This window comes from Cariama cristata, unplaced genomic scaffold (genome assembly GCF_000690535.1).
Source record: "Cariama cristata isolate BGI_N322 unplaced genomic scaffold, ASM69053v1 scaffold14163, whole genome shotgun sequence".
In the NCBI taxonomy this organism is placed as follows: Eukaryota; Metazoa; Chordata; class Aves; order Cariamiformes; family Cariamidae; genus Cariama; species Cariama cristata.
The window spans coordinates 27,602-54,796 of record NW_009610221.1 but is presented as its reverse complement, the minus strand read 5'-3'; the positions used below and the strand labels follow the sequence as shown (position 1 = coordinate 54,796).

Here is a 27,195-nt window from a genome sequence, read left to right as displayed (position 1 = left end):
CCTATATGCGCTGTTAGGAGAGCTAAACCTGTGGTCTTCCATGTTAAATTTGGAATGTGAATATAATTCTCTTTTAATTTGGTGAACCTTTATAGCACTTCTAATGTGTGTACAATGAGGAGGAAAAAAAACCCTCTTTGTGTAATATAAACACGTTAAATTATGAAATACACTTAACTTACCAGTATTATAGGTAGCATGCATGTAGTCTTGGCTTTTTCCAAACATCAGCTGTGTCCAGAATTCTTTACCTCTTTTAGTTGTTATTTGATTTTGTTCATTATATACTTTTTATTGCATTTACTTGAAGTTTGCCATTTCTTGTGTGTGTCTGTGTCTCTGTTCGCTCCCCTCTGTCCCCATTACAGTACTAGGGTTTCCCCCTTGCCTTCTGAGGGAACGCAAGCCTAAATTGAGCTCGGATTAGGGTGTCTGGACGTGCTACTCTTCACAAAACAGGGGTAGCGGAAATAAATAATCTGTTGCCATCTCTGCGTGTTAGAAGAATGGATGTCTTTATTTCTAGAATTGGTTATTGAATTGAGCTGCTTCTTTCTTAGTGCTAGGATCGAATACATAGATGTGTTCTTAACTCAGGATGTTTTTTAGGTAAAAATATACATCTGTGCACTGTTTACTCCTTTGTCATACTTAGTGTACAATTGGTATATCATGAATGTCAGTATTGATACTCAGAAATAAACCTCAAAATTGCAGTTCTAACTGAAAGCATGCCCTTTACAAATATATGCCTTATTTTGGTTTATAGGTGTAAAACGAAGGTGTATGTAGACAACCTTCCCACGACAAGTGTTGTCATTGTTTTTCACAATGAGGCTTGGAGCACACTTCTGCGAACTGTTCATAGTGTGATAAACCGGTCACCACGACACATGCTGGAAGAAATCGTCCTCGTTGATGATGCCAGTGAAAGAGGTAACGATAACATTGATGCCTTAGCTTACTACTCTCTTTATTTCAAAAATTGAGACTGACTTTCTACAGGCTTAACTCTCCTCAGCAAAACACAGTAGCTGGGGCAGGGGAAGACAGAGTGAGCAATGCCCATTTTGAAACACAGGTGAGTCATTCTCCACTGAAAACTAGTGTAAGCTTATTTACTCTTCTGTTGACAGTGTAGAATTTCTGTTTGCTAGTGGGTTTATGCTATTACAACTTTCATGTTTTACGTTTAGAATTTTAACACATTCCTAGAGCTTGAGAGCATTTAGTACTTGAATCACCTGGTGAATAACAACAAAGCTGGCTCTGTTCCTCACACACATCCAAAATTACTACTACTAACACCATCAGGCTTGGCGTTCAGAGGGATTAGTTTTGATTCTTCAGTTCATGGGAAGATGAAATTCAGTTTCTATGCTATAAGAGATTCCACTTTTTAATAACTAGTGCTCCAGATGAAAACTCCATGCTACAGAATGAAACTTTACACATGTAATGACATTAATAGACAAAACTTGAAGCTGATTTTTTTCTTAAAATAACTTTATTTAAATTTTACTCTCTTCATATTTTTTGTAAATTACATTATAGTAGAAATAAAAATAATGTTCTAGACAATAATTCATATTTCATTTTGGTTAATAGTTGATATTTGGCTTGTTCCTTGCTTAATATTCCTCGGTGGTATGGGTTATAAAGTGTATTGAGAGATACTTTTTTTCCTTGTGTTTGTAAATGGAGATGAGAGGTTACTATGTTTTTTTAATCTAAAACATTTCTATTTTTTTATATTGAGTCACCCTTTTTTCTATATTTCTATATTGAAAGTTTTTCACTAGGACTAATAGCTAATAGGCTGCTAGAAAAAAGTTGTGGCAGCCACCAGTTGTAGACTGTTACCTGTATCAGCAAGAATTCCGATGCTTTAGTCATGGAAGGGTTTTACACCCAGCATGCCGACATCTCTGCCTGATGCTTCTGCTTCCAGTGATGCAAAATCCATATTCCGCTACTAGTGGTAATTCCAACTTCAGAGTAAGATGGTTGACTGTTGTCTAAACAAGATCTATATATGAAGGGAGACACTGAATTTCAGATCATGTGGTCTAAATAGTAGTATGGTGCATGGATTACAGTGGTTAGCAGAAGGTTTTGTAGCTGAAGAACTTTAGGAGTGGATTTTTGCAATTCATGTCTAATGTGGTAGAAAGTATAATGACTTTCTTCTTCAGGTTGCATGTGTGTATGATGCCTTAGCGTATTAACTGACCTATTCCAAACTCCGTAGGGCTAGAGTACAGCTAGTTGTGGAGTAGCTGAGTAAACTAAAGAAAGATCATATGAGCTAACTGAGTTTTGACCAACCTGTTTTCCTCATGCACTCAAGTTGTGTTTGCGCTTGTATCGATCTGTGTTCCTTTTCTCTCTCAGGCACCCCAACTTGCTTTTGCTTTCTTTCCTGATAGTAACGTTCACTGCTTCTTCCAATTTCAGTGCAATTTGGAAGAAGGGACAGAGGCCTTAAACACAGTTACGCTCTGGCAGCAGAGGAATGCCCATGCAAAGGGCAAGTCTGCCATGTAAATGTGTTTCAGATTAGATGAATGGTGATTAACTTTTGCTTTTCTAAAGGCACAAGATCAAATTTTCACTCTTTTCACTTGTGGGAATTTGTAATTACATCCCTCAATTTCTTGTAGTTTTTCAACCTTTATATAAAAAACTCACATTTTTTTGTTTCCAATGCATTTGAAAATGCTCACCTCTCCTGGAGTTGTTCCTAGGGAACAATCCTCTTTTTAATACGGATGCTGATGTTTGGATTCTAAGTGCCTTTACTAGGTTATTGTACAGGTATGTGCTTCCTTAATGGAACAGAGATAGTACATTTGTTTTAGTTAGTTAGCTTTTGTGCACAGATTCTTGCTAGGAAAACAAAGTTTATTGCAAGTGTGCTGTGTTTCATTTGTCAAAACAGTCCTTGGCACTACTTCAGATCGGTGCTAATGATTAATTGTAACAGATTAGCTTTCAATATGACCTAGAAATAAAGAGCAAGCTAGTATTAAAATAATGCAGGCATAATATTTCTTATGTTTTGCCTCTTCAATTTCTGTTTTGAAGAAATCAATTTTAACATAGTAATAGCCATGTCCTCATTATGAAGTAGAATTATAGTCCAGTTGCAAAAGCATGTGGCTTTCTCTAGATAACCGTTCTGTGTCTGGGTTTAGGTTAGATAATAAAAGCAAGGGAACTCAATTCCAGGCTGAAAGATACAGTATTTCAGACTTTTTTTGGTGTTGTTATTGAACCTGTTCCAATATTTAGTTTTGAAATCTGATCTTCATTTCAGATCACTCGGGCATCTTTTATTTGTAGTTATTTTCAACAACTACTGAAAGTTGGGTTTTTTCTTTGTTTTGTTTTCCAAAAACTTATTATGGTTCCAGCAAGCATACTTTTACATTAAACAAAACGGAAGAGTATGATGCCTGAAAATTTGAAGGGTTTAGCATGTGCTACTTAAGCATTCTATTTGTGTTGAACTAAAACAGCAGCTTTTCCCAGAAAATGTTCAGCCTGAGTAGTGTATTTTGAATTCTAGCATCAGAGTCAACTTAATTGGCATAAAGTAAGCATTCAGTCTGCCTGAAGCACACTTTGTACCTGCTAGTGTCATGCTCTTAGAAGAAGGAATTTGCATAATATAACGCACTTATTTACACCGAAAAGAAGAGCTTTGGAGAAACAAGACATATCTGTAACATAGTTCTGTAGTTACTGATCAGAATTGCATGTTTAGTTTTTAAGTATTGATCTTTGGTAACTATTTAAAAAAAAAAGTTAACAAGAGAAATCAGGATTAGTCAGTACTTAAAACTAGGTCAGTGCTGAATGGCCAGGAGTGGTAGGCAAATTGCATCAGGATATAATACACTTACAGAATTCAGTTATACAGATACAGATCAAAGCAATGTAACCAAAACTAAATTCCTGTCAATAAAGTCTTGTAAAAGTATTCATGCTTCTTAAAACTCTGTTTGCCTGCTTATATGTGGTAAATCTGTGTTTTGTTGTCGTTTAATAAAACATTGAAGCTTAATTTTTCATTTATATTCATATAAATGTGACTCAGTAATAGAATTGGCAAGGTATTTTTCAACTTATGCTCTCACTTGACTTGAACTAAATATATTTGCTTTTTTGACTTTTAGTTCTGCTGCTGCCACAGAAGATGTTCTTTAAACTGTCCATAGTCCTGGGTAAAATTATGCACACTTTTGAAACAGAAAACATTTGAAAGGAATATCCAGCAGAAAGAGTTAAATGAATCTAAAGTTATACCTCTGAAAATACATTAATTATTGTTGTTCCCAAGTAGAAGTATTTGTGTTTTGTGTGTTTTTTTTTTTTTTTTTTTCTTTTAATATTATCAAACCTGACTTTGTTTGAAGTGTATGAGGCAATGCTAAAAATCTACTCCACTGTCATCCTGGGTCACTCATAAACAACTGACTCTCTAATGCATAAAACTTCTCATTTGAGTGTTTAATACAGGATTTAGTATAAATATGACCAATAGGTTTGTGTAGAAAATCATCTCTACAGCTTGATTCTGGCATTTCTTGTAGGCCAAAATGTATTGCATGCATTAAAAGATTATTCAAATACTTTTTTTTTTTTTTTTTTTTTAAAAAAGGAAAAGCAAGTCTTACCTTACAGGAAACAATTACTGGTTTTTGGATGGATGAGGAGTCCAAAACTCCAGACTCTTGCTACTTGAACTAAGGGAACAATTTGTGAGGGATGTGTATTGCTCTAAGAGATAGTGCTCTGGAGGGAAAATACACTGCTTAGATTTGAGCATTTAACCCCAACTGCTGGTAGCAGAGGAACACCAGAAATGTTTATGCCCAAGTTATTTTCCATGCTTTTGTAGGGATGAGACATCAAGCTTTACCTTTTTGCTTATTTTGCTGAAATTCTAGTAATATTTTAAGGGCATGGTTACTGAATGTCTGGCACAATGTTTTGTTTCTGGGAATACTCCTTTCTGAAGTTTTGCAGAAGGTGGTAGTTCATAAGAATATTTTTATGGACATGGTTAAACATGGGAGAAGGACTGTTCTTAACTCTATTCCCTCCATAGTGAAAACACTGCAGACATCTGTGATTGTTTCTTAGAGGAAAAAATTCTGAAAAGTACTTGAAAAGATAAATTGAAATTTGAAATATTTAGAGAGAAAAATGTAGATAAGACTTAAGGTTTTTTTCATATGCAATATGTTGACCATGACTTTCTGTTTTATGCTAGATCTTGACTGACTGCAGTTGTATTATTGAAATCTTTCTCTCTTTCTTTCTTCTTCTTGACAGAATTTTACCATTTTGTTAATGTAACTCTGCATTCAAGGACCAATGTCACAGCCCATATTCATTCAGCTTTAAGTGGTTAGAACTACTTTAAAAGCTTATCAGTACTACACATGAAATGTGCAGAGGGACCATGCCGATTTATGTGACTTGCTCATGAGATGGTTAGCAGAGAAAGAAATGCTTCACTGTTTTATTCTTTGCGTGTATCGTGGAAGCTTATCATTAAAACTGTTATATTAAAACACGATACTAGTTCTTTTAAATTAGTGGCTTTGGAAAGCACTGTAAAGAGATGAGATTGTATTTGCTACAGACTCAGTCAGCCAAATGATCTTTGTCTGTGCTCAACCTCAGCAGGCCTGCAAAATGTTCAGACATGTACACTTGGTTGTACATGTACACTTGGTTTCTACTAATAAACTTTTATTCGTTTAAGTCTCTGTTAATATGCAAAGTAAGAGTTAACTTGTCTCCAGTTTCTCTGGAGACAAATATTTAAGATCTATCAACCTCTTAGGCTCTTTTAGCATAGTTCAGCTTTGAAGATGTGTCAGAACTTATTTCTGTGGGTTTTAGTGACAGTCCAACAATGCACAGAAGAAAAAAATGAGGAGGCAATTAGAACTCAGTCATCCAGAGCAGTGGTAAGGAATGGTAATCACTCTCAGGTCAGCTCTGCCTCTTGAGACTTACAAAACAGCCAGGAAGAGTTCATGCTGTGCTTTTTTTTTTTTTTTCCCTTCTCCAGTGTCACGCTTACTCTTGTATGAGGTACTTACTATCTTATGCTAAACCCTACTACAGGCTTTGCGCTGTTGTAGTACAACTCCCATGTGCTTTGAGTGTATAATCTAATATATTGCGTAGCTGTGTTATAAGACTATTTTGTCATTTTTACAGATTTGAAATCTGCAAGTTATTGCAGAAGTCTGTTTCTGTGACTGCCAATTGCATTCTCCCTCAATTCTTTGTTCTTGCTTTGGCATCATCCATCATAGTCTAATTTTTCATGATGGACAAAAACTGTGCCTGGCAATGGGAAATTTGTTAATTTGGCAGCTCTTTGTAATGCAAGTAATTTTGAGTCTCTAGGCATATGGTAGTCAGTTATGGTGGTTCTGTTTTGAGTAATTTGTTCCTCAGTTAAGCTGAGGTCTGTTGGTGTTAGAGATGTTCATTTATGTATAGCTGATTTTGTCTTTATAACACCTGACAAAAATAGTGATAATTTAATAGAAAAAAAATATTAGCCAGAAAAATCTAGAGAGAGCACAATTGAAAAATGAATTTGATCATATTTTAAACTGCTTGCAAAGAAATTATGTGTAAGTTACATTCCTGTAGGGGGTAATTTGTTATGTTCAGCTAGTCGGATAATTTTCTGTATTTTCTTGATATAGAAGTGTTATGTCCAAGAGCACTTATGCATATGTTTTTGAAAGTAAAAGTCACATCTACTCCATAATAAAAAATTGCCTCTCCCATCTGGTTTCTGTGTAAGCATTCTACATTCTCTTCATTTTGGTATTTTCCATAATGAAGAAATGAAGAGGAGGAAGAACTTCCTGCTCTAGCAAGTGAAACACATGGGGATATGGAAGGGCATATCGTGAAGTGTAGTATAAGCAGCAGAGGAAACTAGCTGAGAAAGTAGGAAAAGCATAGAAAATAAATGAAGAAATCTCTCTTAATTCAAGTCTCTTCATCAAAAAGAAAAGCTGAACTATGTAACTGACAGTTTCCATGGTTTTGATCATTCTTTGCAGACTTCTTGAAAAGACCTCTGGAGAATTATGTGAAAAAATTAAAAGTACCTGTTCATGTGATTCGAATGGAACAGCGTTCTGGATTGATTAGAGCGAGATTAAAGGGGGCTGCTGCTTCTAAAGGCCAGGTCATCACCTTCTTGGATGCTCATTGTGAATGTACAGTAGGCTGGCTTGAACCTCTGCTGGCAAGGATCAAAGCTGACAGGTAATTATCCATCTATTGGTCCATGTTAGGGTTTTTTGTTATTAAGAAATGTTCCAACTATTACAATATAGCCTACAAGCAAATGTCTGTTTTCTGAAGGGCTGGATAAATTCTCATTGGTGTAAGGATAAAAGGCTAATTCAGTACAACTTTTAAAAAGTAAATCTTGGTTTAAAGCGAGGCTATATTGGGATGCATAGGATAATGTATTAGATATCGGGAGACCTGAGCATGAATGGAGGTGAGAAAGTAGTGGGATTTGAGGTCTTCCGTCTGCAGCCTGGCCCATTCCTTCATGAATTTGGGAAGATATTCTTGAGGGAGAAGTGGAGCCCTGATCGCATGTAATACCAACACTGTGAGCAGGAACTGTCGTCTTTACTGTTTTCAGATTCTCATTGCGATTTCTTTATTTTGTAATGTATTTGTATTGTGGAAATCTGTACCATGACTTGCTCTTCTGGGATGTATTTTCTAATTTTAGAATAGTTACTGGAATTATACTGATCTACACTGCAGTAACATAGCTTTATATTTCTATCATGAGTCAATACTCACAACACTTCTATCCATGATATTGTGATGGAAACTGTATTGAGGGGGGAAAAAAGTGAGAGTGGTCTGCTTTATAAAACATTCATCATATAAAACAGAGCAGTAACTCTGTAGTTGCATACTAGTCTGTTAGTAAATAGCATATTAAATAGACCAGATATTAAATATGGTGTTACAGATCTCTGTTTTGTTCTTATGGTTATAGATAAAAATCACTTTTAAAATTTAACATTACAAAATATGGCATTACATGATGAAAAAGCTGCAAGTAATAAAGACTCTTCAGCACTGTGCTAAGACGTAATACTAACTGTTAAGTTATCGTTAATACACTTTTTGTGAGACTAAGATACATAAATTGTTGCAACTTGTGCAAATGGCTCAACTAAATAAGTCCTTCAAATTTAGTTGCAACTCCTGAATCTTTTTACAGAGCTTTCTGTGAGAGGAAACTTGCTTGAGGGGACAGTTACTTAAGTGTCTGTAAGATGATTAGAATTAGTGTCTGTGAGTATATGTCTTAATAATGTCAGGACTGTGGACAAGGAGGCCTCTTTCTGTCAACTGTGATGCAGTAGTTATACTTTGTTAACAATGACTATCATTTCTTAGTCCTGCGGGCATGTAAGAATACTTCCCCAGAGCTAATGACCAGGTTTTAATTTCAAAACATGAAGTTACTTTGACTACTTAACTAGAAACGAAAACTTCTTGTTTTCTATACAATCACTATGTAGCACTGAGAAAGCTGTGATCAATTTTTCCATCTGCAAAGGGATGAATATTTATTACTGATAATAATACAAATACTATCTTAAAAAAGAGCTAGTAATGCCAAAATTGTATCAGAAAAACACATTTTCCTTTAGATGAATTAACTCTAATTAGCAGGACAGAATTTGAATATATTTCATGGTAATAATCTCGAGTACTGTTGTTAAGAGATGGCATTAGGAAAATTTAAACTATATGTGCTAAAAACAAAATTTAAAAAAAACCACCTTATTTGAAACTTTAATTTGATTTTGGTTCTTTGCTTTTTCTAGGAGAACAGTAGTGTGTCCCATCATTGATGTAATTAGCGATGACACCTTCGAATATATGGCAGGTTCTGACATGACCTACGGTGGATTCAACTGGAAGCTGAATTTTCGTTGGTATCCCGTTCCTCAGAGAGAGATGGATCGACGGAAAGGAGATCGAACGCTTCCTGTTAGGTAATGAGAAATTACTAAGTTGGTTAAAATGTTTACCTGGTGTTTACTCATCCTTTCTAGGTTAATCTTGTAACTACTTAATTGTGTTGTAGCATCATTTTTGTCTGGTTGAAGGAACAACAGAGAATTCTTTTACATGGATTGGTTGTTGGTAACTTTTGGTAGCAATGAAGGAAGCAATCAGCTTGTCACCTTAGAAATATTTTTAAGTTTAATGTCAATTAACAGTGAATTACTAGCTTTTAACTAGTTTTTATACTGATGCATGGGTTTTTATTGAAGCGTATTTTTATCTTTTTTTATCGAACCTTATTTTTATCTTTTATTCTAACAAAGTAAACAATATTTTGAAAAGATGCATTGATTTTTGGCATATATATGTGTGTGTGTGCATCTATATATATGCTTAACATCTTCCAAGGGCATGGATGGGAGGTGAAATTATGCTTGCGTGTCACGTAGATGTTACGACAAAGGTAGTGAGAAAGATAACTTGTGTAATATGTACTTCTTAACAATTGCAGACTCACATTTTTCTGGCCTTACTGTTCTGAAAAGTGGGCAATATTTATTTACCATAAAGTTGAGGATATGACCTTTACTGATCTTTGTTTGGTTTTCATTTAAGAAATCCAGAGATCTTCTCGGAATATGGCTAACTGTATTCACACACACACGCCCCCCCTTTCCTCTTTAGGGGAAAAAAGCCACATAAATTTTTAGTTAGATTGCAACCTAGGTTATATTTTACGTGTCTTCCAGAAAAAGCCCAAAGTATTTCAGGACAACGGCTATTGATAGAAAATAATTTATGCTAAAAGTGTAAATAATTTGTATATTTGAACTACCAGGTTACATTGTCAGCCTAATATGTAGTTTACCTATTTTGTATTTGTAGAGTTAAAAAATGGAAATTTGGGAGATATTGCTAAAGTTAGGAGAAACCAGCAGAGTTTTATTTTTTTCTACCAATAAGGAATTTGTAAAGAAAATCTGGATGTAACCCTGACTGTACAATTTTCTTGTATGTGGCAATAATAATGAAAACAAGCAGACCACTTCATGGCCTCCCATAACTTTTTCAAGAACAGTTGCCAAAAGTATAAATTTCCTGTAAGAAACTGGCTTCTTTTTTATAAGTTACCGGCATCGGAGGCAGAAATCTTTCTTGGGAATGGCAGCAGTTTCTAGGGGCTGTTTATCTATCCAGACTCTGATTTGAAGTGAGAAATTAAGGAGAACTGTCACTAACTGATTCCATCTCTGGAAAATTTTGAGCTAGCGAGTACATCAGTGGTACATGAATTTGGATGGAAGCCTGCTGAGAAGGAACATGTTAGGAACTTGGGAAATAAAAAGCCATTTTGTCTGTGTAAGTGTGAAATGTGTTGAAGTATATGTTTTCATAGTGACTGATGCTTATTTTTTGTCTACCCCTCTGCCTGCGCCACGCCTCCCCCCCACCCCAGGACACCTACAATGGCAGGAGGTCTTTTTTCAATAGACAGAGATTACTTTCAGGAAATTGGAACATATGATGCTGGAATGGATATCTGGGGTGGAGAAAACTTAGAAATTTCTTTCAGGGTACGTAAAACTCTTCTTTTTTCAGTGTTTTGTTACTCAGGACAGTGTGTCTTGAGTTCTCTAAAATACGGATCTGCTGCCTGCATCAGTGTCCTCTCCTGATGCAGTTAGCACTTCGCCTCCTGTCAAGTTCCTCCGATGGAGATGAGCAAAGACTGTATCTGTCAGTGAAAAATGAATGGTGAATAGTTGGGAGAGCTTTGTGATTAAAAGATTGGGATGGTCATTCTGAAGAATGAATGTGTGTGTGTGTTAAAAGGTGTTCAGTGAGAAAAGCTAATTGGGGAGCGTAAGTTAAGGGTGATGTCATCAGTGCAGGGTTTAATGTGTCAGTGAAATCTGAACACCTCTGTTACAAACTCTCTCTTCTTGCTGTTTTCTAACTTAATGATTGCATGTGTTCATTTGGATGTGGACCTAGCCAGTGTTTGTTCCTACTAAATAGCACTATTTCCTTTTGCTTTACTTATCAGCTCAGAGTATATTGGTGGGTGCTTTTGTAATAGTTCCACTTTCTGAATCTGCCATTTTTAGATGTTCAAAATAAAATTGAAAATATTTTCAGAAACTTAGCTTGGGAAGTGTATGGCTTTTTTTACATGGAGATTCTATTTTATAATGGACTTTTTTGGACAGATCACCACCTGTTACTTCCCTGTGATTCATGTGAGCGTTTTCCTTCCTTTGCTGTCAACTTGCCCAGCTCTCTAAAGTAGCCTCTTGCTGATGAATTCTTGCTGTGAGGCCTGACGTACTCTTTCTTACACTGCCTTACTCAGGCTTGTGAGCATCTTTATCTGGTGAGCAGGAAACAAGCAAACATTTCTCTTCCATGCAGTATGTATTTGTTCTAGGCCTCGACTAACATTGTTTCTCCAACTTGAACAGAAGCAAGTAATTAAAGGTTTTAAACTTTTTTTTAACGACTCGAAGCTATGCAATAATGGTTTTATCACTTTCAGATCTGGCAGTGTGGTGGCACTTTGGAAATTGTAACTTGTTCACATGTTGGGCATGTGTTCAGAAAAGCAACACCCTACACTTTTCCAGGAGGTACAGGGCAGATAATCAACAAAAATAACAGGCGGCTTGCAGAAGTCTGGATGGATGAATTCAAAAACTTTTTTTACATCATTTCCCCAGGTGAGAGGGTCTTTGGTTATGAGAAATACCTATTAACAATTAAAATGTTATTACTACTGGGAAAGAACATGGGTATTTTAATAAAAATATTATTGCTTTGAAGTTTGTAAAACAAAGCTTATGTAAAATGTACAAAAAGGAAGATCTTAATTGAAAAATAATTTTTTTTAGACAGAGATGTACCCTGAAGTCTTTTTTCTTTTTCTTTTTTTTTTTAAAAAACGTGCACATGATTTATGAATGAGCTTCCTGTGCAATAGAATTAAAGCCCAGTGGAATGTCGAAGAGCTCAACCGTAGTGCTGAAAACTAGCCATCCAAATACATCTCGTAATGTGCTGGAGTTTGGCCTCTGGCTTCTATGTTGTAGACATACCAGGTTGAATAGATCAGAAGTGGTTTAAGTGAAACCCTGTAGCAGGGGTGGCAAAAGTTAACATTTTCTGGCTTGGTAGAGTTCGCACTTCACTATCCAGAGTATAGGGGCAAGTTTCCAATACATTTGACTGTGGTGATATTTAGTATGTTTCTTGAAATGGATATTAACAAAACAAGAGGATGCAAAATATGAAAGCAAATTTCCTATGAACTCAAACTTTCTGAAAAAAAAATTTTTTTCAGGAAAAGAGGGGAAGCCTGGGAAATACTGAATTATTACTTTCCATTACAGAATATTTTTTGTTGGTTTTGTTTGAAAAGACAGACAGACAAACTTTGGGTAGCAACAGACATTCTTTCTAAATACTTGAGACATTAGAGACCTTTGACTTTAAATACTAAGTGGTAGTTCCATATGCCACATCTGCTTTTCCGAAGATGGATCTTTAAAACTAGTTTTTTCTTATGACTTTCTTGGTGAAATCAGAAGCTAACAGCTTGTGGTTGCAGCCCTGTGTTGTTATTAATGAAGCATTATGAATTCAAACGTGACGTATAGATATTCAGAAAAGTTGTATATAAATAGGTGCAATCATTTTTGGTTGATACTGCTTTTATGCATCCATACCAAGCCAGATTTTAAAACGTCCTGAACAGCTGGAACACCTAACTGTAAAAATAACCTAATTCTTAAAACCAGGTGTAAATTACTGAACACCATGATAAGGCTCTGTTACTTGATACATAATTTCTGTAGTCCTTCCATTTCATGTGGTAAGTGTAAGCTACAAAATGAGTTATACTGCTTGAATTTTGTAGGATTGTTATTTTGATAGGACTTTCTTTCATAGCTTTGCAGTATTGTGGAATATGCATGCATTCTTCTGTTGGAGAAAAGGAATGACAGAATTTAACTTGAAATAGAATATGGTAAAAATTTTGAAATGGTGAAAGTAACTTAATTATTTATAACTGCACTGTATATTTTCTTTCCTTTCAAAAGATGCACGTCTGCATAGTTTATATGCTAACAGCCTGAATGATTGTTGGATAGGAGTGTTGGATTGTTGCCGAGCTCCTCTTAGAGCATCTGCACCTGCCAACTGGCACACGATCTCGTTTGTGTACCCATATCCATATTGACAGTGCACTGAAGTTTGATACTAAACTTTCCAAGTGTTTCAAGAATAGGATCATGTAGTACCTGAATAAGTTGGGTTATTCTGAAACTGGTTTGTTGCCTGGGGCTGTGAAGAGTGTGTTTAGTATTGTGGGTCATTCTTAGCTAGGATGTAATGCCTATTGTTCAGAGAATGAATGCATAATGTACTCAGTGCTGCTCCTGCCTCTCACCTCCCAAATCCATGTAAGTTGTGAGAGCCAGTAGATATTAACTAGAAAGGATTATTATTTTGGGAAGTTCACAAACACCTTATGTTATTTTGGTATCTCCAATCTTACCTGAATGTTGCAGACCCTGATTTTACATGTTGACAGCAAATAACATCAGTGTAAATTTCAGTAAGCCTTTCTGGCCAGTAGTTGTCTTAGGAACACAGTGAATCTCTGCTGCATTGACTTGGTTAGCCATACTCTGCTTTTTCAGGTATTCTTCTAATATAAAAATGTAAATGTTTAGTTCTTGCAGAATGACGGTGTAGTGACCCTCTGGCAGAGTACAGTATGCAGCCTGTGAAACTCTTTGCTAGTACAATGTGTACTCTCAATATTACTGTGACAGCGTCATGTGTTCTTGCAAGGAGCAAGGTGAGGACTTTTAAGCTGATGCTGGTTTGCAAGCCTGAGTGCAGATGAGCAAAGAAAACAGGCAATCCTCTGTGCACCCTCTATTTTTTTCTTGTTAGTTGACGTGGATAAGAATTTGGATTTTGAAGGAGGTAATATACTGACAGGCATTATTGAGCCCAGCTAACAAGAAATTTGTTTCCTCCTTTATATCCTTTCTCTTCTACTCCCCTAAGATAGTGAATCACAGAGGGATTGGTCCAGGAAAACAAACCTAAGATTCTCAGATAGCTTTCCCACTTCATGTAATCTATGTTGTCTGAGAGACAAACAAACAAAAAAGGCTTACTGCTTGAATGGTAGGAACTCAGGAGACTTTTTACTCTTGATGTAACGTAGTTAAATGGAAAGCTACCCTCTTGAAAAGTAAGTCTATCATCCTTTTTTCTTTAATGTACAGCCTAGTAGAAATTGTTACTTGTCTGGTTTAAACTTTCATGCATTTTAGAAGCCATCTCACTGCTTAGAAATGGTTAGGTACAGATGGAGGTTGGGCAGGAAAGTGTTGCAGCAGCTGCTGCTCAGCCAAACTCAAGCCTGTCTCATTGCATGCAACAGCTGTTCTCCATGGCAGTAATGGCGCTAGCTGTAGTCTTTTCTTATTAGCCGACAGTTTTCCTCAGTCATGTGTTACAGCAGGGTGCTGTTTGCCAGAGTATTTCCTCTTAGGCTTTCAGAAAACAGATCCAGCACATGCAGGTGAAGTCTGATTCCTGGCTCTGGTCGTTCTGTTCTGCAGACTCTGACACTTCTTTATTTCTAGTGCTGGCCTTTCATCACTTCCTCCAGTCTAAAATAATAGGACTGGATTGTCCAAGGTGAGGCTTCATGAGATGGAGATGTCAGTCTAACAGCTTGCTGTGAGGAGAGTGCCATGCTTTTCATGGCAGGTGATGGGGCATTACCTCCCCTCACTTGTGGGTTGTTCATCCTGTCAACTGATTCGACTTGCTGAACTTGTCAGGATTATTTGTCCTGTGGTCTGGCTCTCCACTGGTTAGGTGGAGAGCTACCTCCCCCTAACCTTCTCCTAGCTACTAATTAATGATAAACTGACAGATGTAGAATTTGTTGGTATCCTTAATCAAAAGGAGAAGCATAGATACTTTCAGACTGTGTGGTTTCTCCATGCTGTGTGTGAGTCTGGGTTCTAGCTCCTACATGCACCCCCCTGCTCCTTGTCCAGCCTGCATCCTTGTCATTCAGCAGCCTCTTGCATCCCAGCTGGTGAGCTGAAGGCATCCCAAAAAGCCGCTCCAGTGAGCTTGGGTAGACCCTCGTCTAGCTTGTATGGAAATTAATTTCATTGTTGACCAAAAGTTTGCCCCAGAAGGTATCTTCCATTGTACTGGGGCTAAGTGGACAGACAGAAGGCCTGGAAAGATAGTGTTGCAGAATTACCTGAGCAAGAACCATCTAGACAGAGTCGTAGATGTGTTATCCTGAAAACTGGATCAGTAGGCCTAGTTTCTAATCACTGCATAGCTAAGCATGGTAACTCAAGGTTCAGTATGTACAGATTGGAAATGGATAATGTTTTTATTTATGGTTGATAGGGAGGACAGAGAAGGGACTGAGTCCACATCTTGCAGTGTAGCTAAGCCTATCTTCAAAATATGTACTGAGCAATTCCATGTGTTCTTGTTTTCAGCTAGTATTCCCTGTTAGCATTAGTTGGGAATGAAAATAATGTAGCTATTCAAATTGGTTTTAAATGATTATTGCTTATTGAGTTTCATAATACTAAATAAAAACAAATTCTGTGATTTTTAACAGAAGACTAGTGTTAGATGAAAGTTTTCACACTGTGCTTTTGAAAATGATTGAGCAATTTATAATCATGTTGAAAACATTATGTTCTTTTTTTCAAAGTAACGTAGCATAAATATATTGCCACACGTTGAACTTGGCAAGCAAATCTTCAGCTCTTTTGAAATTTTGAGGATGACAGAGCAGTTGCAACACAGCTGATGGGAAGCTTAAATATAAGGTGGCAAAGAAAATGAAGCTGAAGCAGGACTATTCTACTGATATATGTGTATATGTATGTTTTTGTAAAGGTATAAGACCATTATATATTACTAATCAGAGTAGTCTGGTACTGCATACCAAACTTCTTCAAGAATAGTGACAGTACAAGCAAGTGCTGAGATGAATCTTACATTTGTACAAAAGAACTGGTGATGGTGTGGTTGGATGATTTGATGTGGGGTTTTTTGCGTTATCAGTATTTATTTTTGAGTACATCTTTAAGCATATGTGTGGAAAAATAGCAGGCGATTGTCCCACAACAAACAGCAAGCTGTGTGACAAATAGAATCATCAGGGAGGCGCAGGCTTTTAATGTAATTAGGGTCTGGGGCCAGGGGGAGTAGGGAAAAAAAAATATATTGCATGGTCAAGTAAAGACAACACTAGCAAGTACTGTTAAATACTATTTCCGAATTTTTTTTTTTCATTTTTGATTATTTGTTTTTTAATGAACCAAACCCAAATATTTGAAAGAACAACTAGTGGACATGATTGTCTTCCTAATGATGCACATACCTGTAGAATCTGGCATAATTGTCTCCTGGGAGGAAGATTTAATCCAATTCTTGTTTTGTGGTTAGTTGTTTGGTTTGTTTTTTTAGCTGAGCCTTTAAAAACAAGTACAGACACGCTGGCAGGTACATGTCACTGTTGTGTGTGTATAGATTTTAGTGGTCTGTGGAGGAAATAATGATTTAAACATGTACTTAGTTTTTGATATACTTTATACTTTGGAGTTTTTCCAGTTTGCTTCCATTTCCCTCCCCCCAAAAGAACTGTTACCCATAAGTAGCTGGTGCTGCACTGTATAGTGCAAATGTCTAGGAAGACTCAAGCTAGTTTTGAGTAATATAGATAAGGTAGCGGAAACCTAGGAACCAGAGTAATTCGGCCTTGTTAGAGGACACCCCCAAGACAGCTATACCGGTCCTGCTATTCAGTCCATCTGCTAACCGATGCTAACTGTAGTCTATGTGTCAGTATACGGTTTGATGCAGACCTAACTTCAGAGAGGATTTTTTTTAAAAGTCTTTCTGACTGAAAATGCTTAAATGGAATATAATGCACACCTCTTATTTCATTGTAACAGAGGGAAAATCTGCTGGCACTTTTCTTTCTACATGATGACGTTTAGAACTGCTTTAAGAAACAGCACGCTTGTATGCTATTAAGTATCACTTTTGTTTAATTCTTTATGGTTGTGACTTTAATTCTTACTGCCATTCAGTGATGTGACAAAGCCACAACAGTGTTGTTTTCTAAAGGTCAGCATAACAGAATCTGAATGAGTTTTGAGTATCATAAGGTGGTTGTGAGGATGGCATGATAACTGTTTCATCCATCAGCTGCTTTTTCATCACTGAAAAATGAAGAACTCCATACTTCGCTGTGGTTGGTACAGCCTTTCCCTATTACTTCATCATCTCTTGAGAGAGTCCTCCTTTTGGTGTAGAGCAAATGCCTTTGTCAAGATAGGGCGGTCTTTTGTGTGGGTTTTTTTTTTTTGTCTTTGTGTTTTTTGATTTTGGAATTTCTTTTGTGACTGGAAAGCCCAGACGCAAGTTTTTGGGATTCTATTCCAAGAGATTTTTAAGTCTCATTTGCTCTATTCAAAATTTCATTAAAAAACAAGTTTTCCTTTGCTTTCATTCCCTTACCACTATAATTCTCTGACAGCTTTGTTTAAAAAGTCTTTAGTTTAAAAGAAAAAAAAAAACACCAAAAAACAAAACAAAAAAGCCTAAAAGCCTGGTTAGCATTTTTTCCTTTCTGGAATATTGCCATTAATAATTTTTTTATTGATATTTATGAGCATTTAGCTGAAATTATGCAGTTATCTGTCTCAATTGAGTAGAAATACACCATCTGCTGGCAGGTCGGTCTAATAACACAGTATGCCAACTCAGAAATGTCTCAAACTCAATTTCAAAAGGTCAACAATTTTAGAGGTAATTCACAGTCCTCTAAGCAGAGGGATTTCTGAAAAATGTATATAGCTGGAGATCTATAGTGTGGTGGCCAGTTGAGCCATATTTGTGGTCTGTAAAGGGAATTTAAATTTCTAGGACTTGTTTTTGTGCTTCTTTGGTTTGGGTTTTTGTTTAGTTTGGGTTGGTTTTTTTTGGTAGTGTATTAATTTTGACGTGTGTGGTATGGAGTGTAGTGTGGAAAATACAAAAAGAACATGATGCCTGAAAACTAGACATTATCCTACCCTTAATTAATATTACTGGAATATTAATGACAATAGTGCTTAATTCTGGTGAATAAAAAATATCTACTGATCACGCACACCTTCCTCAACCCATCTGCAGATGGGCCTTGCACAAATTAATTTTTAGGAGGGATTAAAACAGCCATAAAGGAATGGAAGGATACAGGAGGAATGAGCACTTTGATAAATGAGGAGCAAAGAAGAAAAAAGGCAAGCAAAATACCACAAAAAAATGATAACAGTCCTAATGGTGAACTACTTCCTGCAAATGCTGCAGTTGTATTGAACAAATACTGAATTATTAAAGGATTAGTTCCCTGTATGAAGGCTGCTTTCTGACTGTTTCTTTGTGCGGTTAGATAGATGATGAAGGGTCCAGCAGGTGGTACCTGGCTTACAGAATTAAATTAAAGTGGAATTCTCCGTGCTCCACAGAAGGAGACTGCTATGTTATGCTGCATAGAGTTGCACCCCAGTTGCCATTGGGGATAGAATGGCATTAGTGACTATAACAGTTTCAGCCTTTCTCCTCTGAAGGTAGTAAGCAACTACCTTCAAATTGTTCCACAAACCACAGGTAAGAAATTGTCATGTGTAGCACAGTTGTAGCGTTTCCATCTTTTGTATAATTATCTGGAAAAAGAAGTCACAAGTAGAGACTGATGTGTCCTCTCTGAGAATATAAGCAGCATAATGCTATATTTAAAAAAAAAAAAAAAATCATTTCTTTGTGTAGAGATGACTTTCTAAAGAGAAAGTCTTTCATGTAAGCAGTGTATTATACTGATGATTTTTGTATTAAGTGGAATTATATAACATTTAGTAGCAGCCATTGAATAAAACTTTCTTTGTTTCCACAGGAGTTACTAAAGTTGATTATGGGGACATATCATCACGACTTGGACTAAGACGCAAGCTCCAGTGCAAGCCTTTCTCCTGGTACCTGGAGAATGTGTATCCTGATTCCCAAATTCCACGCCATTACTTTTCCCTGGGAGAGGTAAGATTTTATCCTATGTATTTATCTACCCTATGTAAAGTACATTGCACAGTAAGTTGTTTGTATTCTGAACTGAGTAGTGCAAGCAAATCGTCTCCGGCAAAGTTCAAGTATCTTGCACTTGTGTTCCTGTCATCTGTAAAGTGATACATCTGGCTTCTCAGTGGGGCAGAAAACTGAACTGTGGTATACAGTACTGAAATTTGAATGTTTTCCCTTTTTTACTACAGTACTGAATGTCACAGAGAAGGGCTTTAGAAATATTCCTTCAGAAATGTACAGTTATGGATAACTTTCTGTATAACATTCTCTGTGTAGAGTATGAGCAGAGTTTTTGCTTAAAAAACTAAACCAGGTCAAGCAAGGGCTTTGCCTAAAAACAGCTGTGAACTTTGCCCCCAGAACCCTTGTGACCAACAAATTTCAGTGATCCCTAAACCTTGCTGAGCATTTCTCTGTTTTGTTTTTTTTTTAAAGTTTCTTAAGTGACTGTAGAGGTAGAACAGATTATGCTGTCTTAAATAAGTAGGCACCTACTCTCCCCTTCAAGTCATGTTAAGCCAAATATTTAGCCTGTTGTAGGGTGATTTTTGTACTGCTTGTTTTTAAAAGAAACGCTTTTAACAAAAGGGAGCAGGCATTCATGCTGCTGCATGACTATCAGGAGACTTGATATTCATGCCTGCTTACTATATAGTAATACAGGGATTAAGGCTGTAACTCGAGAAGTGGGGAAATTGAACCCAGTCACTCATGATTTCAAAGGGAATTAAACCCACTGTGCCTAGGAGAATGCTTTAAAACTTCTGAAGGTTTTGGGTTGGAGACCTAATTGTGTCCATTTTGTTGTAGCTGAGTCTTTGAGTGAAAAGAGTCCCCAAGATGGAAGGATCTCTGAAAGAAAGCAAAGAAACAAACATGGTTCTGTAACCTGGTAGCTTGAACATTTGCTTGGGAGTTTGAGTCTCAAACAGCAGTCTCTCATTGTAGTACAGTTCTTACATTTTAAGTTTCATTCACATAACCTCTGGTATATAGCAGAGAGAACTGGTGCTGGTGTGGTTTGATACGGACCTAATTCTCTTCTAAAAATAATAACGTTGGTAATGTGCTCTTTTTCACTCCTAGATAAGAAATGTAGAGACAAATCAATGTCTGGATAACATGGCAAGAAAAGAAAACGAGAAAGTTGGAATCTTTAACTGCCATGGAATGGGTGGCAATCAGGTGACAAATTTTTTTAAATGATCTAATGTATTGAATATTATTTGGAACACTGCTTCTCGACAGGACAATTCTTCGATGCTTCCAGTACTTACCTATAAAATATAATTCAGTTGTAAAGTTTAGCAACCCTTATTGAAGAAGATGCCTGTAAGAGGAAATGCATGAGAAGATTTGCTGGTAATTTGTTGTTTGTAGGTTTTTGAGGCCTGATTGCAATAGGTTTTAGATCAACTTTCAAGTCAAAACTGAAATGAGAGGAGGAGGAGACTGCTATAAGCTATACTTCACCACCTCCTGTAGGTTCTCTGGAACTGTCTTCTGGTTAGACCTCCTGATTGGCATCATTACTTAAAAAAATTTTAAAAAAACCCCAAACAAAACACCAACCTAAAACCTTGTATCTGAAGTGCTGTTTTTACTGTACATTTTTCTGGGTGTCAGTTTTGGAACTTATTTTACATCTGGGTGTTTTGTTCTACTTTGTTAATAATTCTTGAGGAATTGTTTTCAAATATTCAGAGATTACTTGTATTGGGGATCTTCCTGCTTCTATGCAGGAAGCAGTCTGCAATTCAAAAAACCATCGATTTTATCTGAAGAGCTTGTTCATACAGTGTTTATATTTATTCTCTTTAAAAAAAGTCTCTCTATACATACTGAAGGGAAAAGAAAAAAATAATTAGTTGATATTAATAAAGTAATGCACAAATGTTCCCCCTTCCCTCTGCCCAAGGAATCTTTTAGTTGAATTTTTTTTTCAGTTCCTCTCATTCTTTTTCTGTCTAGGTTTTCTCATATACTGCCAACAAAGAAATTCGAACAGATGATTTGTGTTTAGATGTATCCAAACTTAATGGTCCAGTAACTATGCTCAAGTGCCACCATCTAAAAGGAAATCAGCTTTGGGAGTATGATCCAGTGGTAAGTTTTCTAATGACTTGTGAGATTAAAATGAGACAACTTGAGTTTTTCATGAGCCTACAAAGCAACATATTCCAGTGTGGGACCACTATTTGATGGTCAAAACAGGAAACAAAGTGAGGATTATGTTCGCTCTGTTATTAATTCATCGTGTAGTCACTCAGTGGGGGCATCTGTATTGATTTTAATTATCTGGTGAGTTTTGGGGGAGATTTTAGAAGAATATTTTCAGTGTGCTTTTGGATCCTCTGGAGAAAGATAGTCTGCTAGTGTAATGTTGTGTTATGATGAGATCAACAATGGAAAAGTATTCCAGGTAGCTGCTGGACCAGTAAAAGACACTGCTAACAATCTTGTGACAAATTCAGCACTTTGTGTCTTATCTTGCACAAGGTTGAAAGGAAATACTTGTCTAATTAAAAAATCAGCATCCCAAAATTATAAGGAAGATTTTACATTTCTAATTGTGGTATGTTTAAGATAAAGGTGCTTAAAACAGCTTTATTTTAATCATTCTCTCTTGTTCATAATGTTCAAATTTACTTTGAAGTTTATATGTTGAACTGCCAGATCTAGAAGTCATTGACCATTGATCCATTCATCGTTGATTTGCCAGCTCTAAAAACAATTTTGCGATTGAGTAGTGCAGTCAAGAACTCTGACTTATATCATGCCTAGTTAGAAAAAAAATAGTTCTCAAGATTGTTAATTTAAAATCAGTTATGGTGAAAGACAGTTGCGAGACAATTTGTGGAAGAAGAATCTTGCCAGTATAATCATGATGGCTATTTATAAAGAGAACATGTAGATATTTATCTACTAAAAAGTCATTTCATTCATTTAAAAAAAAAAAAGGGGGGGAGTTTATTTCTAACTAAATAGACTTCCTATAGATTTTGGTAGCTGAGGTGTTAACGAAACCTACAGCCTTTAAAACTAAAAGGAAATATGTATGAGTGATTATTTTGATTAGGATGGCAGTTAACGTGGAAGACGGTGGATCTCTACTAGGATTTCTGCATATTGCTAGTAACTGCTAATAGGAGACTGAAGAAAGCTTTTGAAGGCTTTCTGGACTAAATGTTAATTGAAATGATTACATTTGAGTCTTGGGAACCATTCATTCTTGGTTTTAGTGTAGTTAGTTTACCTGACTTAAGTAAATAAGATGAGTAATATTACTACATGCAGTCATTCACCAAACAGCAAGTGCTTTTTACTTTGTTTCTACCTTATCAATGGGAGGAACATTGCATCTTTAGACACCTAACTGCAATAGTCTGTCTTGCAACAACTGCCACAGACTGTAAAACAGACTTCCTCTGTGTCAATCCTGAGCCATAAATTTGGCTGTATGTGTTTTTTCTCTTTATTCTGTCAGTGGAAGATCTAGGTATAATCTTCAGAACTTTACTGTAAGCTGGCTAATAAAGCATGAAAATAAGTTACTTAGCAAGAACTCGTGCCCACATAGTTGGGTGATTTTTCTGTATTTTTCTTCCTTCTGCCTCTGTTCAGGAGGCATGTAAGAAGCCCTTTTCCCTTAATGTTTACCACGAGGAAAAAGAAAGTGGGGTGGTGATGAGGGGGAAGCTCTGTGTTAGTTATTTGTCTACTTAAGTCTGTTCCAACTACCTTTTTCATTCTTCAGCTGCTGTAAGTGTGCGGGGTTTTGATGTGCTCATGTTTTTCGTTGGGCTTTTTTACCCTTTTCCACTTGTGCACGTAAGGACTGCTTGTTCTGCCACTTTTCAGTCAGTCCAGTGTCCTGGTTGTGCTGCTGAGAGAGAAGAAATACTGATAGTAATGCCTGTCAGTACCATAGACAAGTTGATGCACTGATGAGTATCCATAGTATAGTGGCAGGAAACGCAACTTCCGAAGATCTCTTCTCCGTGAGGATAGTGCGGAGGTAGATGGAGTGGTGTATGGAAGATTGCATAAGTAAGATTAGTAGGTATTGGAAAAAGTATATACATATGTGAATTTGTACACACCTTTTTTTTTTTTTTTTAAAGAACATACATTTTAAAAAGAACTTAGTACTAAAAGGACATAGTGTAAGGTCAGTTTCGTGTCCCCAGCTGAGAAAACAGCATACTTCTGAATACATATTCAATGTGCTCATTCTGATCTGATGAAAACTATTATAACTAATAATTGAAGTTGTGTATCTTACCAAACTAATTTCTAACTCCTCAAAGATCCCTAGCTGTATAGTCCTGTTTAAAGAATGGTGGATATTGCTTGATAAAGAATGTCACTTAAAAGTTCAGTCTGTTCTGTTTTTCATGAAGCAACATTTTTAGTATCTACAATATCAAATTGCATACTTAAATGTTCTTTAGGATTGGAATCTGGAGTCAGTAACCAAGGGATCTTGTCTGGTTCCTACTTACCTATGGAAGAATTTTAATGGCCACTGGAAACTTTTGCATTAGCTTATGCCTGGTGATTTTTGTGAAACTAATTTCTTTTTATTTTGTCTTCAAGAAATTAACCTTGTTGCATGTGAACAGTAACCAGTGCCTGGACAAAGCCACCGAAGAGGACAGCCAGGTACCCAGCATCAGAGACTGCAATGGCAGCCGCTCCCAGCAGTGGCTGCTTCGCAACGTCACCCTTCCAGAAATATTCTGAGAGGTTCTGAAGAAAAGCAAAGATTGACTGGGCTACCTCGGCTGATACTTTGGCTACACTGTTAAGTAGCACAGAAGAAAACTTCTGCTCTGCAGAAGCCACAGTTCGTCAGCTGTTAGAACTCCTGCAGCTATTCAGTAGCTGTGAACCAGCCTTCCTGTATAAGGATGTGAAACTACCACACATACTAGTGAAACTGCGCCCACTGATGTTTACAAGATCGAAAGAGTTTCTTCCAGCAAATAATTTAGAGAACGTTTGGACAGTGGAAACATAATCAATGAAATAGTCTCTCTGAAGAGCTGCATATCGTCGTAGTTTGCTTGCACATCAGTAACCTCTGCTGAAAGTGCTGTTTTAATGAAGAAAGCTCCAAGAATTTTTTTTCCCGGTTAGCAGTGGTAACCAGACTACTAAATATAGATCCACAAATAAATGAAAGAGAGCTGGAAACCAGATTCAGTAACATGAAATAAGAATTCTGTGGTTTAAAAGCAAAAAGTAAACAGGGTTTAATGGAAACTAAATCAGAACTATGAAAAGTACAATTTGTTATAGTGAAGTATCAAATTTATATGTAGATTTTATACCTCAGTGGGGGAAAATAACCAAGTCAAAAGGCAATTGTTTCTCTTTTTCAATTGTGTGATAGTCCATAAATACTTTTTTCTGGTGAGTCTAAAATTATTTTGGGCGCAAACAAAATAAGCATAAGAATAAACTTAGCTCTTGAATGTCAGATCAACTTTTTTCATTTTTTTCTTTTAATTTCTTGGCTGTTGGAATTGTATCTTTTTATTACTGTCTGAAAACTGGAGGTTAACATGCTGTCTAACTTTTTTTTTGTCCAGACCTGCCGTTTCAGTTTATACTTGGGTCAGTCAGCTTATGGACTTTCATGGCCAAACAAAAGATTTAAGTACACTTTGAAATTATTAAGTTAATGTGACGGAATATGCTTAGCGCCCAAGACTCGTACTACTGTACTACAGGTTTTTTTTCATAGCAATAATTCTTTTGCTCCTTGTTTGATTTCAGTCATCAGAAAGCCGGAAGAAAAGACACATGATTTGGGTAGCAGGAGATTGGCAATACTGAAGGTTTTCTGGAATCCTTTTTCACTTCATATTCAGATGTGCTTCATTGTCAAGTGCATATTTAGATTAGACTCTGAATTGTAATGTTGATCTGCTGCTTTTTTCTAATAAAACCTAAAGAAAAATAGCTAAATTGGCATGGGTTTTAAAGTTAACATAGCCAAAAGCAATATGACTATGTCATGACATTGGTCTGCGTTTTTTAACTGAATTGCTTTGTTTAGTTAAGAAAAATCTGTGTGGGCTGATCTTGAAAACGAGCCACTGAACGCTCAGAGTATACATTGAATTTTCTTTTGGAAAGAAAAATGAGACTTGCTTAATGGAGAGGATATTTTTATGATAAATGTCATTGTTTGGCCAACTGTCCTGTAAAGCAAATTAAACCTAGACTCATGCAAAAGTTGTGTGGAATTATATTTGGCTGTTACAGCCACTTTAGATTTGTGTTATCTCTGTTATTTCTGCAGCAGTACACAAGAGTGTTCATACACAAAGCAGGGGAAATATTAACAAATTGCAGTATTATGTTGCCACTCTAAAAATACACAGGATGAGATGATGTGGGATTAATATCAGATAAAGCATTTAAATATCTAACTATCTTTCACTGACCCCTCTTTTTGGATAGCCCTGCAAACCTTATGAGGTTGAAGTGGATTTATGAAAGTAATGATATGGTACATTTGTCAGAAAGATGTTGAAGTGTGCCGAGATGACTTAAAAAAAAAGTCTCTCTTAGTGGTTATGTGAGAAGACTTATTCCTTTGGTACAGTCAGTGAAGAGGGTGGGATGGATGACAGTGTCATCGTTTGTAATTGATACAATTTCTTGCTCCTTAGATACTCTGTGGTCCATTCTGCTTTTATACTGTTTCTGAAGACAGTTTGTGGTTGTCTGATACTGCATATTAGCCACCAAAATACTATTTTTGGTTTTCTGCTGAGTAGCAGTGAATGATGGTTCAGGTCATGTTTTGGATTTTATTTTAGTTTATCTTAGCAAACTAGCATTTTTCGGGGTAGGGTGGTCGTGTGTAACAATGAGGTTATGTATTAGTTCAGAAACAATTTCCCAAACTCAAAATATATCCCTTTAAAAGCATTGTGAGCAAAGAGGCTCTAAATCAGAGGGTCGGTAGCCTTTCGTGCAATGCGAAGCAGGAGCATCAGAAGTGCTGTGTAAAAGTCCTGTAAGTTTTCAAAATTTCTTAATTTAGTGTTTCAGATTTCATAAGTATATGGCACTGAACACAGGAGAAATTGAATACATTTTCCCTTTATATTTTTAATTCTTACGATTACTGCTGTGATATCCTGTTAACAAAACTTAAGTGCCATGGTTTGTAATGTAACTAAATGTGTAGACAGGCCTCAGAGTTACTAAGATTTTACCCTTGTTAATTCAACAAGTCATTTTATGTGTTGGTCACATAAAACTGCAGTAAAAATCATCACACAACTAAAAATGCACGTATCAAGTTGTCAGCGTCAGAAAGCTGAAGCAGAAATCTGATTTCCAGCCTATACCTTACCAATCCTTACCTGCAAAAGTAGTCCCCTTCCCCTGCCAAACACGGGGAGGGGAAGCAGCAGACCGGAGACTGTCTGCAGCCCTTTGATGTTTGGCTCAAAGCCCCTTAGCTCGACCAGTCCCGTGGTGGGGTGACTGGTGCTGGTTGACTGGCCACAGGCTGTGTTTAGCTTGCCCATCTCACCACCACGCATGCTCGGCAGTTGTACTCTGGTGGTGGACAACACACAGGGCTTCTACAAAGATTCCCTGTCCCTCCAGTAATGTGCATTACAAATACTCTGTCGTATTAAGCACATTACAAACATGGGCACAGAATAGCTTCCCACACACAGTTTTCTTCTAGCTTCTCTTACCACAGATGTGGTGGCTGTCATCAGAGCTCCCTGCTGAAAGTGAGCTTCCTCCGTGACTCTGTTTAGCTGTGGTCTCCCACTGGGGGTCCTCCACTTGCAGGCATAGCACTTCTATGTCCCAGCTTTGAACAGGAACATTAGCTGATTCTGTCCTGTCAGAGTTACAGGCATA

The 27,195-nt window shown here is 36.7% G+C and overlaps 1 protein-coding gene across 1 annotated transcript; it reads left to right on the top strand.

Moving 5' to 3' along the window:
- Positions 1-731: 731 nt before the first annotated feature.
- On the top strand, positions 732-25,536 carry GALNT1 (polypeptide N-acetylgalactosaminyltransferase 1). Its single transcript, XM_009697804.1, has 9 exons — positions 732-936; positions 7,110-7,317; positions 8,919-9,089; positions 10,559-10,676; positions 11,639-11,819; positions 19,109-19,248; positions 20,377-20,475; positions 21,262-21,396; positions 23,890-25,536. The coding sequence occupies exons 1-9, from the start codon at positions 732-734 to the stop codon at positions 24,034-24,036; spliced, it is 1,404 nt and encodes a 467-aa protein (XP_009696106.1). The 3' UTR covers positions 24,037-25,536.
- Positions 25,537-27,195: the final 1,659 nt, after the last annotated feature.

What these genes read in the sequence shown, in the direction of transcription:
- GALNT1 (XM_009697804.1), top strand. Translation starts at nt 732, where the DNA reads ATGCCCTTTACAAATATATGCCTTATTTTGGTTTATAGGTGTAAAACG. An exon ending in ACTTAGAAATTTCTTTCAGG is followed by an intron (nt 10,677 to 11,638) that starts GTACGTAAAACT and finishes TATCACTTTCAG; the next exon opens with ATCTGGCAGTGTGGTGGCAC. An exon ending in TTTGGGAGTATGATCCAGTG is followed by an intron (nt 21,397 to 23,889) that starts GTAAGTTTTCTA and finishes TTTGTCTTCAAG; the next exon opens with AAATTAACCTTGTTGCATGT.